This window comes from Plasmodium gonderi, assembly GCF_002157705.1.
Source record: "Plasmodium gonderi DNA, contig: Chr12, whole genome shotgun sequence".
NCBI lineage: Eukaryota > Apicomplexa > Aconoidasida > Haemosporida > Plasmodiidae > Plasmodium > Plasmodium gonderi.
Genome location: NW_021628937.1, coordinates 2801184 through 2824275, shown reverse-complemented (window position 1 = coordinate 2824275; position 23092 = coordinate 2801184). Strand labels below are relative to the sequence as shown.

The 23092-nt window shown below is 27.6% G+C and overlaps 3 protein-coding genes across 3 annotated transcripts; 1 reads left to right on the top strand and 2 right to left on the bottom strand.

The window, feature by feature from the left end:
- Positions 1-117: 117 nt before the first annotated feature.
- On the bottom strand, positions 118-4542 carry PGO_125910 (crossover junction endonuclease MUS81; the record flags this gene model as incomplete). Its single annotated transcript, XM_028689381.1, has 2 exons — positions 118-162; positions 397-4542. 2 exons carry the CDS (start codon positions 4540-4542, stop codon positions 118-120), a joined length of 4191 nt encoding a protein of 1396 aa, XP_028545182.1.
- An 11612-nt stretch (positions 4543-16154) lies between these two features.
- PGO_125900 (transcription factor with AP2 domain(s)) lies at positions 16155-18690 on the top strand (the record flags this gene model as incomplete). The annotated part of the gene is made up of 2 exons (XM_028689380.1): positions 16155-16200; positions 16565-18690. The coding sequence occupies 2 exons, from the start codon at positions 16155-16157 to the stop codon at positions 18688-18690; spliced, it is 2172 nt and encodes a 723-aa protein (XP_028545181.1).
- A 2501-nt stretch (positions 18691-21191) lies between these two features.
- On the bottom strand, positions 21192-22640 carry PGO_125890 (hypothetical protein, conserved; the record flags this gene model as incomplete). Its single annotated transcript, XM_028689379.1, has 1 exon — positions 21192-22640. The coding sequence occupies one exon, from the start codon at positions 22638-22640 to the stop codon at positions 21192-21194; it is 1449 nt and encodes a 482-aa protein (XP_028545180.1).
- Between the last annotated feature and the right edge of the window lie 452 nt (positions 22641-23092).

The window sequence follows — 23092 nt, the reverse complement described above, 5'->3', positions numbered from 1 at the left end:
ACTTTTTCTGCTGGATTTTCTTTTGTATTCTCTCTTCCCTCTGTATGCTCATCTTCTCTTATTCACCACTTTCCTTCGTCTTAAAATTGAAAAACCATGGCCATGGCCCTTGATAGTTTAAAAAGAGTCAGGAGCGTACATCTGTCTCAGCTGTGCAATGAGCTGCGAAGGAAAAATTTTGCCCATTAGACATGCAGGAATTATATGCATACATGTGTATATATATACATATATGTATATATACGTAAATGTATATATACGTAAATGTATATATACGTAAATGTATATATACGTAAATGTATATATACGTAAATGTATATATACGTAAATGTACTCATTTATGCACACGTGCGCGCCGTGGTCCATCGCACATGAGAGCAAAATTTGGAGCCTTACGTTCGTGTCGACGGGACATTTGACGCGCCTTTTTCTCAAGAGGTCTCGATCCTTCAAGTAAATTTGCCTAATTTTCTCGGCCAGAATACCATCGTGCGTGTATCTACTTAGTGCCATATTCAATTTGATAGGAGTAGGCCAGAGGGACAAGATAAGTTCTGTGGCATCTGGCCCGCACATGTTAATCAATCGAAGTTGCTTTCCAAACACTTCTTTGACTAAGTTATTTTTAGATTTCTTGGATTCATTGTTCCACTGTTCCCATCCGGATGAATTATCTTTTAAGTATATCGTTATATTATCAGTATTCATTATATACTCATTTTCTTTGACGTTACAAAATCGATGAATATTTTTAACAATCTCTGCATGCATTTCTGCTAATAAAAAAAAAGTATGTTTCGTGTTTTGGCTAGTCAATATGGAAAAACCACTAACCAATTGAATACTATGTTGTGCATTTGATAATGTTTCATATGAAATTCTAGTCGTATTTGTATAGTTCTTAAAAGAATTATTACTATTTTCTATTAAATATATTATATGAGACATTCCCTTCGATCTCATTAGACGATATTTTTGTTCCTCATACCTTCCATCAATTATACTAGCACTTAAATCATTTAACGTTTTCCGTTCTACTATCCATTTCAATACATGTTCTTCATATTCCCCATTTTCTTCGTCTTCATTTTTGTTATCTCCATTTTTGCTATCTCCATTCTTGTCGTAACTTCTACTACAATAGTAAGTATTGCTATTACTCATGTCATTCATTAATGTACCTTCACCACTCAATTCGTTATGCTCAACGAGCATCGATTTGTTTCTTTTACTTTTACTCTTTTTTTTGGACACATTTCCATTATAAACTTTTCTCCTGCACAACCAGATGATATCACCTAACGGTAAATTCCTAGTTATGTATTTTATATTGTTTCGCGCGAATATCTTTTTCATTTTTTCATTTAGTTCCTTACCAAATCCAGATATATCTCTGTTGTCAATTACCATAACGATTTCATAAGATCCATACGTCACATTGTTTGTCCTGTTTGGATGAGTGTCAATTGAGGGTTCAACACTGGCGTGTATGTTGGGATATATGTTGGGAAATAATTTATTGTTTTTCATTTTTTTTCTTTCTTTTTTCTTCGTTCTTTTCTCTCTAACATGGTATTCCTTCACTTCTTCATCTAAATGCTTTTTTCTTTTTTTACCCCTCCCTTTTGTTTCATTCCCTAGTTCCATCACTACACTACCCGGGTACGAGTCATGTTCCATTTTATCACATGAAGTATTTGTTCTCCCTTTTTCCTTCTTTTTAAAAAGATTTCCATACTCATATGCATCTGAACCATCTTGCCTATTTTCACATAAATGTTTTTCTGATGATAAATCTATTACATCATCATTGTATGCTGCCTCGTTCATAAACAAATTTCGTTCTTCTATTGTATCAAACTGTTTGCACTGTATAATCTTTTTCGTTTGGCAAATATTCGTTTCGATATTATCATGTTTAGGCCATTCATTTTCTCCACATTTATCATTATCTTCTTCGTTGCAGTTCTGTCGCTCTTTCTCTTCCTTTTGATCACATCCGATGGTAAAAAAAGAATCTTCAAAAACATTTTCACACACACTTACACATATATCTTCACTTATTGTGTGATCATGACTGCAGGTTCGAACTTCATTTATTTGCTTAATATAAAATGGTTCCTCTACATCTGCTACTCCTTCAAGTGCAGAATCTACCTTACATTTATCTATTTTTCCTCCTTCTGATATGTCGAACAATTTTATTTTCATATTCTTTAGATCATTTCCATTCAGGGAGCCAATATTTAATAAGTTTATACTGCCTTGTGTACATACAATTTCCTGTTTATTTTCATGTATATTCCTCTTTTCATATAAGGAACTGTTTAGTGGTTGCGATTTCTGTGACTCATTAAAATTGTTACTTGTTGATTGATCCTCGTAGCCGAATAAACTCATTGTTTTATTTTTTTGTTTTTGTACTTTTTCCCTCAAACTGATTTTTAAGTTTTTTCTAATTTCTTCTTTTTTTCTTTCCAATTTTAATTCAAAATTGATAAGATCATTTTTTTCTTCTCTCCATGGTTTTGTTGTCGCACTGTAAGAATTATGTGCATTGCTCCATTCGTTAATAACATGTTCTGAGTTTTGTCTTGCTCCCCATTGAATATTATAATCATTCTCTCTATAGGTATGGTCATCATCCAGCTGATCCTTTTTAGCTGATTCAAATGGTATATTACAATTTTTATCTACAGAATCGTTTGAATTTGCATTCTCAGAACTGCAAGGACTCTCCATTTGTGAGTACTCATTTTTGGTATTCTTTTCCTCTTTTTCGATTTGTTTATCCTGCAAAAACAATGAATTTGCCTTGTCCTCATTTGGACCTTGTTTAAGAAAAAAATAATCATCAAATTTTTTTTCATGAATTATTATGTCATTTTCAAATTTGTAATTATTTTCAGTATCACTACAAGTAACTTCTCGCCTTAGTTGTTCTTCGTATTCGTTCATTTTTTCTGATAAATATTCTACGCTTTTAAAACTATCCTCAGATTTTATTTTTTTATTTGATTCGTTCATTTTAATTTCTTCCCCTTCTGTGTCCATAGATTTGAATTCTTCTTCAAACACATCAGTTGCAAGTTCATTAGATTTTTCATTCCCTATGTGTGCATGCGTATGTATACATGCGCACCCACTCTGTTCATATACAACTCTGTCCTTTTCCTCTCTATCCTTCTTCTCTTTGTGCATGAATTCCCTTCCCTTTGTTGTCAACTTAACCTTGTTAATGATTTTCAGTTTACTCTTTTTCGAATTAGAAACACTGAGAGGAGAAAAGACATTAGATGTAGAAGAAAAATTGGTGATTGTGTTGTTGGATTCGTCCAAAGTGCAAGTTTTAGGGACCAAAACCATACGACCAGAAACAACTGCCTTACTTTCATAAATTTCTACCTTCTCTATGAACTGCAATTTTATTAATCTACTCAATTTCCTGAAATTTACTTTTTCAGTATTCTGATAATATTTTAAAAATCCAATTGTTATTTCTTCCATGCTTACTGCACAATCGTTATATAAATCTCCATATCTCTCAAGAAATCTCATGATGTTTTTTTCGAAAGGGTTTAATTCTATTTCTTTGATTTTTTTAATTTCCTTATTTTTTCCAGTGAATCTCTTTCTCTTCTCTTGTTCATTGGGAGAAGAAGAAGAAGTAGAAGAAAAAGAAGAAGGAGAAGAAAAATGATCCAATTTTTTGGATAATTTCTTCTCATCTACACCAATAGAATTCTCTCCGTTAATGGGTTTTCCTGAAATCACTGTGTAGTCATTTAATTTAGCTCTATTCATATAGGCGTGAGAATTTGAAGTACAATATAATAAGTTATAAATTTTATTGTCTTCATTGAACTTGTGGTTTCCCTCAAGTTTGGGGTTATCAGTTTGGAGATTATGATGAGTACCCCTGTCGCCATCGCTACCATCGCTGTTTCTGGGAATAGCTTTTTTCCCTTTGTTTATTTTATTTTTTTTTTTTTCCTTTTCATTTTTCTGCACATCCATGTTACCTCCCCTCTTTTTATGATTACTGTTCAAGTAATCATTTTTGATCTCCTTAATGTTTCTTAAAATGCTATCATCAGACTCTTCGCCAATTAATTTAACGTTATATACCTCATTATCCAGTTCTTTTAAAAATCTGTTAACACTTGTGATAACTTTATTTATATGGTTGTAAATGTTGGAAGTGCTTCCATTCGATGATGCATGATCATCATGGATATTATTATTCTTCTTTTCCCCATCTCCCGCATATTGTTTCAAGGCCTTTTCAAAATAAAATGAAAATTGTTTGCCAACCCCTTTTAATTTATAAGCATCAAGGCTATTTTTAATTGGTAAGGGGTACATCAAAATAGAACTCATAATTTTTTTAAAAGAAATAACCAAATTCGTATTACCTTGAGCCATTGCCTTTCTTTTTAAATTATTAAAATAATCGTAAAAAATTGCATTTTCAGGATGTATGCTGAAATTTCTTCGAGTTTTCCTGCTTGCCAACCTTTTCAAGTAGCTACCTTCCTCCATTTAAAAGAAATTTTATTTATGGTGATTTGGTTAGGGGGGGGGGGGGGATATTGAAGGAACACAATAAATCAAAGGTTGACAAACAAGCAAGGGAGCTTTCAAGAGAAATATGCCTACACTGGAAATCGACAAACACGCACTCATATACACACCAATAAATACTATGCTAAAACAGATTACAAACAGAATAATACCAGAAACATTTCGTAATGCCAAAAAAGAACAAAAAAGGAAACTAAGAAAAAAAAAGAAAAGTTGGTATCAATATTAAAATTTGTTAATACAAGACATAGTTCTTTGAGATACTTTGTTCAATATATTTTATCATTCGTTTTTGCTTTATTATTTTTATTCTAATATAATTTAGCCAGGAACACTTCACTACAATTGAGTCAGATTCATCTTCCCTTTTCTCCATGATTCAAACATAAAAATAAAAAAATAAAATAAAAAAAAAACCTTCAAAAATAATCATATATACAAGTAAACATAAAACCACATTTTGTTCACCTGGTATAGTAGTAATACACATTTTTTAAACTAGCCATGAGAAAGTTTGCATATTTGATAAATTTACCTGCATGTTCATGTATTTATTTGGATATGTGACATTTGGAGCTATTTAAAAATAAAAAAAAAAAAAAAAAAAAAAATTTATCCCTAACTGTTCATACTATTTTATTTTTTTATTTTTTTTTTTTTTTTGGTAACAAATTACAAATAGTTAGGATAACGCATAAGATAATAGAAGACTCAAACTAGTAAAATAAAAATGTGATCCAGAAAAATAGAACAAAATTATACATATATGTATACATGTAATTAAAAATTTCCACATATATATTCCTGTAGTGAGACATTGAGGATAGGAGAAGTTTTTTTTTTTTTTTTTTTCTTTCTATTACTTTGCATATTTTGCTAAAATATTGCAATTTTTTTAGTTACAATTATGACAAAAATTGCAATGTTTTCCATGATTTCTCACTTTTGCAAAACGCATGGATTTTAATTATGCATTTCACCAAAATAAACATTTTACACCTCACAACTGAAGTGTTCTAATTTTTACGTCCTATCTTAAGCGAAAAATATTTTACATTGAATATCCAATGTGTTTAATGTGTGATGGATAAATTCATACATTTATAAATTAAATGTTTAGGGTCTAACATGTTTCCTTTTTCCATATTTTTTTTGCGCATTTGATTTTCTTGGCGTCGTGCTCTTGCATAAATATGTATGTATATGTATATATATATATATATATATATATATATATATACATTCGAATGGGTATATACTGCTGTATATTTCATTTTATTGCCATTTACTTGTTTACGAGTCACTCTTTACAGGTAACGGCAGCTTGTAAATTTTGTTTATCCATATTTTATTACTTTGAAATAACACTTCTCGTTAAGACATGCTTCAAATATGCATTTGCTGTGTGAAGAGGTTTATTCTTAGATCAGAAATAGCATTCTCGTTAATCTGACGCTACAATGTTTCGTGTTTTACTAATAAAAATTTTTTTTTTTAAACTTATGCAGCTTTTGACAAAATAAAAAAATGAATAAAAAAAAAGGAAATACAAATGGTTATTACATATATGATAACATTTGCGTCAAGTGGAAATAACAAAGAAAGTCAATAATATCAACATACGTATATATATTTTTTTACTTATTAACTGTAGAACACAAAAGTTCATACATTCTTATAGTTAAATCCAATATTTTTTAAGAAAGGAATTATTCTGTTTGTGTCCTCTATGGATTTTTCTTTCACCCGCGCCCCATATTTTCATTATCTCTTTCCACCTATGTATTTGCGGCATATTTTCTTTGCTTGTTTTGAGCTTTGTTTTTCTTTTTTTTCTTTTATTTATTCTGCATACTGGCGATAACAGGCATATATAGATAAAGTTTTTCACATACACATTTTAACGGTAAATTGTAAGGATGAAAATTATTGGCCAAAAAATATTTGTTCTATCTAAACATATTTACATGCCAAATATATATATATAAATGTATTTATTTTATTTTATTTTTTTTTTTTTTTGCTTCATTTGACTGTCGCAAGGGAGATACATGAAATAATTGGCATCAGTTTAAGTGAATTAATCCTAAAAAACATTTTTGGTGGAAAAAAAAATAAACTTTGCATGAAGGAACATATGCGCATAAATTTAAGTTGCGGAAGTTGTAAAAGCATAATTTGAGAAGTAATTTTTTTTCCTATTTTTGTGGACTTTGAAAAAATTAAAAGAATATACCACACATGGATGAGCACAAAAACAAAGACTTTCTTTTTTGAAATGCTATGAAAATGTATGCACATGTGCTCGTATATATGAACACGAACAGCAATATTAACCGTACAAGTTCTGAGTGAATTATTTTTTTTTTTCAGAAAAAAAGCAAAAGAAATAAAATGACACATGTTGGCGAGCGGCTGGCATAGTCTAAAGAGAAGAATAAAATCAAAATAAAGCGCGAAATGTACGATAAGCATGAGAAAATAATCCCTCAACTAAGACTCTATTGCAAAGGGGTAAACCCGAATAAATAAATGTGTACGCATGTTACACATATATTTATATAGGTATGCAGATTATACGCCTTTTCAGACTTAAAGAACGTCGATAAATGTAGATTTAATAATGGTATAGACATGCGGGTGTATAGGGTTGTAGTTGTGTGTATTTGTTCATATTTATTTAATCCGACATATAAATATAAGGTGCACAGATTAAAAAAAAAAAAAAAGATTCATGGCGAACATAAAAATTAATTGATAAGAGTTATAATAAAAATATATTATAAAAGGTTACAGAAAAAAATAGCGAAAACAAAATTGACCTTGAAAATAACTCCAGCAAAATTGCAATGAAAAATAGAGAAAAAAATTTTCCCATTAAAAACTCAAAATAGTTGTACATTCTGTAAACACATTTTATTTGTTCTTATTTAAGTACATGCGTAAAAATATTGTTATGACTATTTTTCGTGCAAAAAGAAAAATTACCTGGAGAATATGTATATATAATAATTATTTTTTTATATATATACAAATGCTAATAAAAATATATGTGTAAGCACAAATTAAAACATGTATAAATTGCCTATGCACATGTATGCCTATGTAAGTATATATGTACATATACATTTTATATTGAAGACTATTTGTTCAATATAACAGCGATCCTAAGACATATTAAAATTCCTATTTTGTGATGTTTTTTTTTTTTTTTTTTTTTTTTTTTTTTTTTTTTTTTTTTTATTTTGTGTTAATGTGCACAACCCGACTATTTAAACAATAGCAAAATATATTTGCTTGTAGCTGTAACTGTTTCGATCTACTATTTTACAGAGTCATTCGTTCATTAATTCTTTGTGCTCGTAATTACAAATGAGTACATGTGTATACATAAGTGTAAGTACGTCTAAGTGTATATATGTGTATTATGTATATATGTTAAACATATGCATGTTTCTGTATATATGTACAATATGTGTATGTTTGCATATGTTCTTATAATATATATGTACACATAGGCATAATTCCTTTTATTTGCGTGGTATTTTTGAATTTTTCTAATTTGCATATATTTGTTTTTTATTTTATTTCTTTTACTTTACGCACAAATTGCTCACTCGTTCGTTCTCGTGTGTATAATGCATTGTGTTAAACAAATTAGCACCCATGTTGTAAAGAATTACTTAAGGGTATATAATATCTTTTTTTTTTCTTCTTTTCTTTTTCATATATATATGTATATATTAAATAATTAAAGATATTAAATAAAATTAAGGAAAAAATTAAATGAAAAATTATCAAAATTGACAAGAAAGTAATCCAACTTTTTTCCCACAAAACAACGAAAAGTTAAGAAACGAATTCAGGGTTTTATAATCATATTTGTGTACATTTTATATGTGCATACTTATCAAAATCTGAAATTATTTTGTGGAATTTATTATCCCCCTAAGACAATCAAAAACAAATGATTCATTGGATTTCACATTTATTATTTTTTCATCTTAAGTGCGTATATATACTCATGTACAACTATTTTTTTTTTTTTTTTTTTTTAACAAGTTTCTAACATTTTATGTATGCATATATATGGGAAAATAACATTAATTAGTAATTCATAATTTCCTCATGCTTTTATTTTATTTTTTTTTTAACATTACAGTTGTTTATTTATCTTTATGCCGGAAAATACATCTATTTTGTTTCTATTATGTGTTAATATTTTTCACTCGTGAACAAAAGTATAATCATAACGAAAAATAAAACACAAAGGTTAAAAAAAAGAAGAGAATAAAATAGCGAAGTAAAAAAAAAAAAATAATAAAAATAATAATAATAATAATAGCAAAGAAACAGCAGAATATTAGAAAAGAGATATAGCAGAACCATGGTAAAAAAAAAAAAAAAAGAAAAAAAATAGCAAAATAATAACAAAACAAAGTATAATTAAATTTATATAAATAATGAAAATCAATCAGGTGTAATCGAATAACGAATTAGCAAAGCGCAAAATTGCAAAAACAAAATATTAACGCAAGTTATAATAGTAATATTACGAATTAGCAAAATGACCAATTGAATTGCTCATATTTTTCATTTTATACCCCTTCCATTTACCACATACTAGTAGACAAACCTATAGTTTCAACAACAAAAATAATATTTCACAAAAGTAATTATACATATGAGTGCTAAGATGTTTACAGTACGAGAACATTATTCTGCGTTAAAGAGAATATTATCGTTATGTTCTTTTTACCTTCATTTTTATCTTTGATTTTATTTCGTTTTTACGTTGCTTTTATTTCGTTTTTATCTTTTTATTATTTTTTTTTTTGGATTTCGTGTTTATTTCACTTTTACTATGCATTTTTTTCATCGTGATATTGCAAAAGGTCACAAGTGTAATTGGCATTTTCCATCTTACATTACTTTGACGCGATTTATATATATTTTTTTTAACTACATTTTTATTTACATAATAGCAATAACTTTTTTTTCTATTTCCAGTAAACTTGCTTGGAATTACACACCTTATTTCCTGGGACTTGAATAAATCACCCTGTGGATGTATGTGTGTATGTATATGTAAGAATACTTACGTATACAGGTGTAACAGCGTTTACACTTCATTCTAGTGAACCCCCAGTGCCATTTTTTCCCCTCCAACGCAAAGTTACAGTTATTTATATATTTATTTATATATATATTTATTTTTATATATATTTATTTTTTTATATATTTATATAATTATTTTATTTTTTTTTTCCCCATTCCTTTACTTCCACCTCGACTTGCCAGCATTTGCGTGCGTAGAACAATTATTACTATGCATGTCTTTGTTTTATCTCATAAAAAGTTAGGAAGCAAAAGTGGATATATAGAGTGTGGGACATCCTAGTCATACTTTATATACCTCTTCTACACACATCCACATATATGTATGCATAAATGCAAATATACAACTGTAACTATCCATGAATATATACATTAACAATACATTCGCAGATGAATACAAAAGGACAAACATACACACCCATTCGTTCATGACTACATACCCTGCTGTAGTAAAAAGTGCGTATTAATCAATTTATCATTTTTATATTTTTCCACTTGTTCATTTTTTTCCACTTTTTCATTTTTCATTTTTCATTTTTTCATTTTTTCATTTTTTCTCTGTTTCATTTATTTTTTGTTTTATTTTTTTTTTTTTTTTTCCCCCTTGCGCATTTTTAACTAGATTAAATATAGAGATGCTTTTATACACAAATTAACTTATCTGTATATTAGTGACAACCTTATCACCCATCTAATTTGCAGTAAGGAAAAAATAGAAGGAAAAAGCAAAACATTAAAAACAAAGCAAAACAAAGAAAAATATAAAAAAATAAAAAAAATAATATAAAGTAATAAATTTACATGCCAAAATCTTTCGTAAAATTATTTGTGCATTAACCACTCGCCTCCTTTATATGTGTACATGTATACATATCAATCAGGCTTATTTGGAGCATTAACGAACAAATATACAAATTTACATATTTATATTTGTGTACTATATATACATATTCGTGAGCATCCACATATAAGTAAAATACCAGCGTTTCTTGTTGCCCCTCATATAATGGAGTAAAGCAGGAAAAAAAAAAAAAAATAAATAAAATAAAATAATAAAAATAAAAATAATAAAAAATAAAATAATAAAAAAAAATATAATAAAGTAATAGAAAAAATAAAAAATAAGATAATAAAATAATATTTTATTATGCATAGTCTTCCACTGGTTTTTAATTATTAGGTTTATGCGTTTCACTTTTCCTTGTGGTTCTATGTGTGCATCTCCTTTGATTCGTTATACTATATGTTGATGTTTTACATTAAATGTGAGAGGAAGAAAAAAAAACAAAGTAATACACGAGAATTCATGCAATGTAGCAAGTGTACATTAAATGTGAGTAAAACAACTGAAGAGCACATACATATTTCATACATTCATAAGAAAATAGCATACATATCCACTTGCTAGATTCGAATGCCGCAGCACACTTTACATGACTTGCAAATACTTAATTGAAAAAAAAATAAAAAAATTAAAAGTAAAATAAAAAAAAAAAGTAAAATAAAGCAAAATAAAATAAAAAAAAAAAAAGAATAGAAAAAAATAATAGAAATAATAATAAAAACAATAATAGAAATAACAATAAGAATAGCAATAAGAATAGTAATAAGAATAACAAAAATAAGAACAATAACAATACGAATAACAGTACCAATAACAATAACAATAATAATACGAATAATAATACAAATAACAATACAAATAACAATACCAATAATAATACTAATAATAATACCAATAATAATACTAATAACAATACCAATAATAATACCAATAATAATACCAATAACAATAGTAATAAGAACAATAATAATAATTATAATGATGGTGGAAAAAATAATGACAAATGAATTCTTGTATTCATAGCATTTTACTATTTTCAGTTAGTCCCTACCCTTTTAAGGTGTAAGGATTTGCTGAAACTTTCACAACATTACTATTATATGTTTACAATTTTTTCTATACTTTTTTATATCAAGTTATACATACCTACAAAAATATTTGTTTATGACAGACGAATGTATGCAGGTTCCATGTGACATGTGAGCGCGTATATATCAATGTGTGAATCTACGCTCGTATGCATTATCTATGGAACTTTGAATCTATGCATATGTTGCAAGTATGTACCTTTATGCTTATTATACCTTTGTATATGCATTTATCGTGGCGTTTGCATATTTAACTGTATAAATGTATACTGTAGGAACACAACAACGTAAACAAGAACGAATACAGATAAACACACGGAGGCTGTACTTGTGCGCATTTCCATCATTACTATGTCCATTCATATACGGTGGATTAATGGATATATATATATATATATACCTCTGCATGGTTAAATAATTGCATTAAAATATTTCATCTTTGCACGAAACCGAATAAGAAATTTTGTTTCTTGTGCACGATCGTGAATCTTTGCGTATACGTGGTACATGTCTGTTAAAGCGACATTATTTCTGAGTACCTTTTTTACGAGTATACACTTATACATATGTATATATATATATATGTATATATGTATAATACATAAATATGTACATTTATATATACATATATCTGCAGCATATCTGCTTATGGTCACATTTACTTTTAGTCCCTCCAACTGGCCGACAGATTATTATAAGCAGCGTTTGCTTTTTCACAAAAGGATTTTCCCACCTTTTTAAAGCTATATTATTATTATTATTTTTTTATTTATTTTATCACCTTTTCATTAAATCATTACCCATTTTCCTTATTTTTTTTTTTTCGCTTTTTTACCATTTTTGCATTATTGCTAAACTTTGTTTACCACTTCACGTGTTATTGAGTGTCAGTACTGAGTGGTAAGTATATTTTATGTTGAATATTTTTATGATGATTGTTTTTATGACGCTCATTTTATGTTGCTCATTTTGTGTTGCTTATTTTATGTTGCTTATTTTATGTCACCTATTTTATGTCGCCTATTTTTTGTTGCATTTTTTTTTTTTTTTTTTTTCTTTAATAGTGTTATAAAATTAATTTATTTACTTTTATATGCTTATTCAATTCTTTAACACGTGGTGAAAATTTGCACTGTGGCACCATTTTACATAGACTTTCATGAAATTCCATATTTTTCTTTGCTGCTTATTGATGTTTTACTAATTTTGTTCTATTAAGAACTTGAATGTGAATTTTAGAGAATTATTAGGAAATATTGTTACAAACAGTGTTTGTGAGATTGCACATGTACAAGTTACGTAAATGTAAACATACATAAAAACACTCATACGCAACACGTACACTTTTTTATAATATATTATCTCCTATAAGTGCATATTTCTCATGTACATATTATTATAGAACGAAATAGGTATAATCTCCACTGTGCAAAAAATTAGTAAGAATATGAAATTTTTTGCACACTTTTTTTTTTTTTTTTTTTTTTCTTATTAATGCCACTTTTTATTTTTATTTATTTATTCTTTTTATATTTTTCCTAAATGTATTTAAACACATATATATATGTATATATATATTATAAGAACACCTGCATAACGCACGAGTTTAGTGTTGTGCTTACAGAAATCTCGCCTTTCTCTATTCCATTCTAACGCGCTTTAAATGACAATCGAATCATTGATTAATTTTCATTGCCACATACCTATCCATATACACCAGAGTGGCCAAGTGAATATAGTAATTACACAAAGGTTCACACCACAACAAGCAATCTACTTGTATCCTTTTAAGTAATTACCTTTTTTTTTTTTTTTTTACTGCGTTTGTGTATACATAAATATATAATATGTACGTATACACGTACACGTGCATGTAATTGTATATATACGTACATGTATATGTATATATAATATATATATATATATATATATATATATTTTTTTTTTTTTACTTATTTTAATGCCCCCTATTTTTTGTGACAAGTTCATCACATTACTTATTCTTTTTTTTCTTTTTTTTTTTTTTTTTTTCCTTTTCACACTTTCTTTTTATTTTCATTTTCATTTCTGTGTTTTTTTTTTTTTTTTTTTTTTTTTTTTTTCCTTATTTTTTTTTCTTTTCCTTTTTTTTTTTAACAAATTTTTAATTTTTCAGTTAAAATAATCACTTTTTTTTTTTTTTTTTTTTTTTCCTGTTTTACTACTAGTTTATTACTAAATTTATCACTAATTTATTACTAGTTTAATTCTAATTTTATTACTTATTTCCATCTTTCTACCATTTTATGACTTTATGACCACCCCAGCACATCTTCATCTTTTCTTTATAATATGTACGTATACACGTACACGTGCATGTAATTGTATATATACGTACATGTATATGTATATATAATATATATATATATATATATATATATATTTTTTTTTTTTTACTTATTTTAATGCCCCCTATTTTTTGTGACAAGTTCATCACATTACTTATTCTTTTTTTTCTTTTTTTTTTTTTTTTTTTCCTTTTCACACTTTCTTTTTTTTTTCTTTTCTTTTCTGTTTTTTTTTTTTTTTTTTTTTTTTTTTTTTTTTTTTTTTTTTTTTTTTTTTTTTTTTTTTTTTTTTTTTTTTTTTTTTTTTTTTTTTTTTTTTTTTTTTTTTTCTTTCCTTATATATTCTACTTTTCCTTATTTTTTTGAACAAATTTATAATTGTTCAGTTAAAATAATCACTATTATTATTTTTATTTTTTTTTCCTGTTTTACTACTAGTTTATTACTAAATTTATCACTAATTTATTACTAGTTTAATACTAATTTTATTACTAATTTCCATCTTACTACCATTTTATGACTTTATGACCACCCCAGCACAACTTCATCTTTTCTTTGTTTTCACTTTTCCTATTACAACCCTTTCTCATCTTTTTCCTTTTGCATTTATAGGCTAACCTACTTGTTTGCACATAAATAAACTTGTATAATTATTATATTACACTTCATGTATACATAATATTTTTATTCACAACCAAAGCCATGACTGCTTGCTTTTTGAAAAATTAAAAAAAAATTAATAAATGAATAAAATTAAAAGCAGCGGCTGTAGTTTTATTTGAATTGAATTATTTTTTGTCATTAACATTAGTGAGTGTTAATTTATTTTTTAGTTTTTATTTTATTTTTATACATATATAAATGTATATATATATATATATATATGTATATATTTTGTTACATTTTTATATTTGCTTTATATGTACTTAAATAAATATACACGTAACATACATTTATTTATTTACACCTATTAATGAACCTTTTTTAAATTAATTATTTTCCATATTTTTTTAACCTGTTTTTTTTTTTTTTTTTTTTCATTTTCTTATTTTTAGTTATATTTATATATATAATTTTTTTTTTATATATTTATTTATTTTTTTTTTTTTGCATTAAGACTGGATCAGCTTATATGTTTGTACAAATATAAGCACTTATATGCTTATACACATGTTTATATATGCTTATGTATGTTCATATATGTATATATATTTATATATTCATATATATATACACATGTTCATTCTACGAATTATTGATTTGTGTATTGTGCATATAAAGGCATAGACATTATTTTGTACACATGGCTATATGTACACATCTTACCACACATATACAATCATATGTGCAATAACAAGTGTATAACTTGTGCGTATCTATATTTATTTTACCTCATATTGATGACTGTTTTATTGTGTTGTTTTTCTTATTTTTCTCACAACGAAGCGAAATATTTTTATGAATACTCTACATGCACCAAAAACAGTAGTGTTAGTAGCTAAGAACATAAGGAGAGAAGGATGCTGTTATTTTCTGATGTTATCACCGTTGAAAAAATTTTAGGGAAACACATTATGTATCTATGAATGTATGTATCCCTGCACGCATTCTTGAATGGGTACCAGCACGTATGTAATACAGCATACATGTGCAATATATATATAATCATATACATGTGTTTCAACATTTTTATGTGAATCTATATGTTTAGATGTTTACCCTATTAGTAAGAAATATCAGTATACACATATTTTTATTTTTTCACATTCTGTAGAATTATTATACCAAAGTTAAAACTTGTGCTATTATATTTTTTTTCCAACATTTTTCCGTACATTTTACACCATATTTTACATCACATTTTACACCATATTTTACACCATATATTACGCCACATTTTACACCATATATTACGCCACATTTTACACCATATATTACGCCTCATTTTACACCATATATTACGCCACATTTTACACCATATTTTGACAATATTTTTCCTTCTCGCCCCTATTACTTGTTTATCATTTAAATCGAATCCGATTTATCACACGCACGAACGGGCACACATAATTGTATGCATAACAAGCTCTTCTACTCATATACCTACATGTGCAAATTTCTGTGCGTTTACAACCACATATGAGTAAATATATAAAAAAAAAAAAAAAAAAAAATTAACAACCCGTAGAAAGAATGATTAATTACGAAGATAATACAAACACATTTAGAAACCAGAAAGGTAATACTGCTTTCCTTGCATTACGAATAAAATATGAGGAATAAGTTATTCCGAGTGATCATGTTACATAAGTGATGTTAAGTTCCATTGGTGAATTTTTTTTTTTTTTTTTTTTTTTTTTTTTTTCATACAAGACTTGTTCTTACGGTTGATTAACTTTGATGATGCATTTTGCTTAATACTTCATTGATATCCAAATTCGCAGTTTGTGCTCCATCTCGAATATTTCAGTTCCCTGAATTTACAGAACATTACATATATAGCCAATCTATGCACAATATACATTTTTTTTTTTTTTTTTTTTCTCCTTGCAACACATATCATTATTTACTTTTTTTCATTTTCTTATTTTCACATTTTTCAGAGAATCTCACAGAAAACTGTGAAAAAAATGGAACATACGAAAAAGGAATGGATACAAATGAATCCGAAGTGGGTGATACAAATGATGATAATACAAAAAACAAAGGAGTTTGGTACAATGCTAGAACGAAATGTTGGCTAGCTTGTGTTAAAGGAAGTGGAAGACACCTTCGCGTGTTTTCAGTAAAAAAGCATGGTTTTAAAAGAGCCAAGATGCTAGCAGTTGAATGTAAAAATTCTACTATGATTAATGCTAACTCTATTAATAGTGTGACGACTACTACTCAAGTTGATGATAACACTTGCAGAAACAATAACAGCAGTGAGTCAACTAATACACAAAGCAATGATGATTACATGAAAATTAAAAATGAGCCAAAGAATAATTCTGTTGGTAGAACTAGAATGCATAGTTATAATGACGCTAGTAGAACACACGATACAAAGATAGAAATGCAAGAATCGTTAGATGTAAAGAATCTAAACACTATGAATAACGAAAATGTAAATATAAATATAAATACCAATGGAACAGATGAAGGACCAGACCAAAAGAGACGTTACAATACAAGAAGAGGAAATTATAAATCAATCGAAGAATTAAATAAAAAGGATGAAAAAAATTATAATAATGATGATGATGCATCTATATCAAAAACGAGTAATAATGGAAGTGTAAGTCCTAGCAACAATAGAGGACACAGTTCAAAGGGAAATTATCATACCAAATCAAATACAGCTTTAAGAGGAAATAATAACCTTAAAGGAAATACTACTAATAAAAGAAATATTTCCCTGAAGGGTAATAATGCAGTTAGTCCAAAGAATGCAAATAACCATCTTAAGGAAGTAGGAGAAATAAGTTTAACAAAAGGAATACACGGTAAAGGAACTAACACAAAGGGAGGAGGAAATAATAACATCTTTAAGGAACATCAAATAAATGGACATCATCATCACCTTGAGAATACAAATTACAGTGCTTTGACTCGGAACTGTCGTAGTTATCATGCAACAAATGATAGGAGTAGCAATCTAAACTTAAATGGAGCCGAAGTGAAAACATTTTATGAAGAAAAAAATCAACACATGTATGTACAAAATGGAAAACGACAATGTGAACCCATTATGGATACACTAGACAATTTTCAAACAGATATTAGAAAGAAGAAAAAAACAATTATTGATAACTTTAATTATCTTGTAAGAAATGATAATACTAATGTTTCTTACCATGACACCAATAGATATAATGATCAAACTAATACAAGCAATCATGCAACGCATATTGCCCATAATATCCGTAACAGCAACATACATACCGTGAATATTGTGAAAAACGGGCAAATTTCTCAAAAATGGAAGAATGAACAAATGAATAAAATTGGTCATAATAATAACAACTTCCAAAACGTGCACTTGGATAAAAGCGCCCACAACAAGCATCAACATAGTCATCAGAACATTCATCTGCAAAATCATCACAACAGTAATCAACACAATCATCAGAACACCCATTTGCAGAATCATCATAACAATAATCAACACAATCATCAGAACACGCATCTGCAAAACCATCATAACTTCTCAAACGTCAGTAACCCGTTCAATGCACGAAATTATCATAACACACGCTCCAGCAACAATACGTGCATCATAACAGACAAAGATTTTCAGATAGATTCACCTGAACAAACAAATGAGGAATTTTATTTTATAAAGCCAACGACATATGACTATAGCGAAAATGTACCAAAGCAAAGAAATAATAAAAGTACAAATTATGAAAATGATTATAATTTTGTTTTCTCAAATGATTGTTATTCGGATTATTGTAATAATAACCAGGAGGATTATAAGGCAAATTTTATTGATCTTACAAGGGAAGCCCTATCTTTAATTTTACAGGATTTAAAAAAAAATGTTATACCAAAAATACCAGTAGGAATTGAAAAAAGGGAGAGATATACAAATTCTTTGCGATTATGTTTGAAAAGTGCAAAGTTTACCAAACACATTAATGAATTAGAACCGTATCTGGAATTATTTAGTGAGTGTATAAAGAATAGCAAGCTCCCGAGTCATATGGATTTAAAGGACCAGCTTTTTTATTTGGACAAACTGTGAACTTTTTTTTCTACAGCGACAAAAGTACACCGGGCATATGACACAAAATGGGTACTTGAAGAACGGCAGTTTTTGCAGAACCGTTAGTAGTACAAGCGCTAGCGGAAGAACACTCACATGTAAACATATATTTATGTTTTTATTTATTTTATTATTTTTTTTTTTTTTTTGTTTTGTTTTCTTTTTATATTGCACATACCTTAATCCCTTCTCCTCAATGCACGCAAATCGTGCGACGAAACTGAGGAGGAGGTAGCTACAACTTCGTCACTTTCCACGAGTTGGTTAAAACTGAAGCTTTTCCTACCACGTGCATATAAATATATGCATAGCTATATATATTAAAAGATATATTATATTACCACACTTATTACTACCACATTTACTATTCCTATTTTTTATATTTATTTTTTTTATTATTTGTTATTACTATTATTATTATTATTATCACTATTATTATCACTATTATTATTATCACCCTTATTATCACTATTATTATCACTATTATTATCACTATTATTACTATTACTTTTATATTATATATTTTTTTATTTTTTTTTTTTCTTACCCACTGTTTACCCATTTGGGCATTTTTAAATTCATCAGAAAAGGGGATGCTAGTTTTTTTAAGGGCTCTTAAAATACATTCATGTGAGGATGAAGAAGATTGTTTTTGGTTATCCTTCCATGATACATTCGTCTGCGTACGTGATATGTATTCGATTTGAATGTAATGTGTACATGAAGGCCATATGTCATGCATACATGATCTTGTACAAAAGCATATAATACACAACTCACGTAGTGCTCAACCGCGCCCATTTATTCCCCAAACCCTACGTACACGTGCACAGGTGCATGCAAGGAAACGCATTGTACCATGTAAATATTTTAATAGATTTTCTTGTTTATTTAGAACATGTACAAAAATAATACTGTATTTGATATACCCATTTTTTTATGAATATTTTTTACAATTTTTTTTTTTTTTATTATTTTGAAATTTAGCATTTTTATATTATATGCACTTTCAGTCAACACATACCTACTTATTTGTGGGGTCCATTATTTCGTTTTATCCTATTTATTATTTTATTTATTTATCCTCTTCCAATTATTACAGTAGTTTTTTACTACTATTTTTTTTTTTTTTGAAGTGCTCAATGTTGACATTATTGGCCACTTCTTTTTATGACCATTTTATATTTTATTTTACTCTTTTGAGAAGTCTAAAAGATGAAGCGAAAAAAAAAAAAAATAAGCGTATTTTAATTATTTACCCAAGTCAACAACAATATATTACTACAAAAAAAAAAAAAAAAAAAAAAAAAAAAAAAGAAAGAAAAAATAGACTTTTTTAATTTTATAAAAAAAATTGTAAATAAACCTATAAATGTAGAAAATTGATATCAACACCCCCTTAAGATGAACATACACTTATGTACACATTTCATATGTATGTTATGTGCGAACTTAAGAAATAACTTTTGTACTAGCCTGAAAATTCTGCCTTATATATATAACACCATATGTGATATTATGAAGCGCCCTTTAGTTGATCTTTGGACGCCATTTTTGAGCCATATTCATTCGACAAGAAAATAAAAATATGCAAAGCAGTGGTGTGTAAAGCATAAATATGTAAGGTGAAAAAAAAAAAAAATAACAATAAAAATAATAATAGTAACAATAATAATACAATAATAATAGCAATAATAATAGCAATAATAATAGCAATAATATAGCAATAATATAGCAATAATAATACAATAATAGTAGCAATAACAATGACCTTCCCGACTTACGGAAAGGAATATGAAATGGGGTAGAAAGTCGAACTAAATTATGTGCTTAAGTATCTATATATTATAACGCTGTTCATTTTTCTCCCATTTTTAAAATATATCAAAAGCGTACTTGATCGGAGAGCTAAAAGAGTAAAACGGTTTTCATCTTGTAGCTATAGTGAGAGTATGGTGGTATTTGCATAAAGAAAGCAATAAAAAAGAGATGATTTGTGGGAGGCAGAGAAAGATAAGTGCCACATGTATCATATGGACGAAGTTATTCATTTATATTATTTTTTTTTAAACTTAACAGTATTCTGTGGTAGGGGGTAAAAGATTGAACAAAAAATTAGCAGAGTGTATATATATATATATATATATGTATAAATTCGCACGATATGCATTTAATTAGCACAGAGGTACTAGTTAATTTTGTGGACTTCTAATATTACACTAAACGTGAGAGGTAGGGGGATAGATGTACAGAGGCATCAATATATGCATGCCACATGTCCTTTCATATGTGCATCGAAGGGGTGATTTCAGCTGGTTAACATTTCCTAATTTTGCTATTTCCTAATTTTGCTATTTCCCAATTTTGCTATTTCCCAATTTTGCTATTTCCCAATTTTTGCTATTTCCCAATTTTTGCTATTTCCCAATTTTTGCTATTTCCCAATTTTTGCTATTTCCCAATTTCCTCCATTATGCGTGTCACCTTTTCGACGTCTCTGATATAAACATGTCTATGAGCTTCTTCTTGTCATAGTTACTGAATTCAGCAAGGTAATCAAAGTCTAAGTCACTGTAACAGGTGCGCTTCTCGAAGTCGTCGTTATCGTTTTTATTTATCCCTAAATCGAAATAAGAATTTTTGTAAATTTTGTGGTTAGTACCATTAGTATTACCGGCATGAATATACTCATTTATGCTATTATTTACTGCATTCATGCGATAGCCACTTGAAATAAATGGTTCAAATTTTGATTCGTAGTCTGCTTTCAAAACTTGATAAGCGTTATCCTCATTTATGGTTATGTCCTTCATTATACAATTTTTTTTTAATCTTGGTAAAGAACATTTTTTTTTTCGTATGTCATATGTAGCACTAGGCAAATTATCATAGTAATAGGGCTTAAAAGCATAGTTGGAAATTCCTTGACCATTTTTTTGACTATTTTTTATGTAACAACTTGGATTAACAAATTGATGCATGTGATTCTGTTCAGAATATCTTTTGTTATTATACACAAAACTGTTATCGTTATAGGTTAGCAACTTATAAAATGCATAACAAATAGATATAACTTTTTTATACCTTATAATGTTGCTTAAGATATCTATACCACGTTTAAGCGAAGAAATCATACTTGCACTAATATTTACTGGGTCGGCATTGTAATATAAATTGTTACTTAATTTTCTAAATGCATAAAATAATAGTTTTAGCTGTGCTATTTTAAAATTCTTTATTAAATTTATAAAATTTTTTTCTACAACATCTGCGTCTAACTCCATGTAATTGTCATCTTCTGCGGTTGTAGTATTTGATCTTCCTGCTCCTTTATCCTTTATACCCTTCTTCATAGACAATATTAAATTACTTTCATTTTTTTTTAAAATATCAATTTTGTTATCCAAAAGTTGTTTCTTTAATTCCTTCATCTGTAATGTTAATCTTTCATTTTCAGCTAAAAGGATTAATTGCTCTTGTCTAAATAATTTTAAATGAGAGTCTGTGTATTTTAAAATTTCAGGATACTTATTTTTTTGATGATGCATAACCCCGAATGCGTTTAATACCAGCTGGTTGATGGCTCTTTTTTTTAATTTATAATTTATACTATTACTTTCTATTAAGTATATAAATTTTTGTGCTGCTGATCCTTTACGTAATGCTTTATATGTAATTTTTCTAGCTTCATGTAGTGGAACATAGTTCATTTTCATATCCTTATCTCTTTCATCTAAAATTTTTTTTAGGCTATTTATTTCGCTATCTTTAATTAACAGTTCTTTTTTCATTCTCTTCTTGTCTTCTTTTAATTTCTTATAGCTTTCATCATTGCTTAAGTTGTATTTCAAGTTGTTATTTGTATTTAATGATAACGTTTCCCCTTCATGTTCTCCCACTATTCCACTGTTCGCTTGTGTGCTAGCCATTTTTTTTTTTTTTTTTTTTTTAAAAAAAAAAATTGTACATGTAAATCTTATAAATATATGTGTGCATTTGTATATTTCCTAGACTTATTCATAAAAAAAAAGAGAAAGAATATATAGCTTCTTAATTAACAGAAAAAGTCAAAATCTGTTTTTGATCCACTTTTTCACACCAAATAAAAACATGATAATATCCTTAACATACTTGTTTTATTATACCGTTTAAAATGTGAAATAATATAACACTCAAAATAAAACTCCTGATGGGTTAGTCTGAAAAAATAAAAAAAAAAATCAGACATGAAATTTTACCGAATTATAAGGACATATCAGCAGCGTTCAAACGCAGAGTAAATCACATAATGGTTTTAGTGTTTAAATTGAATGTATTCAGAATTTCTTTTGTAAAAAGACGCAAAGTGAAGCAGAACTACAAACTTGTGCAATGGAGAATG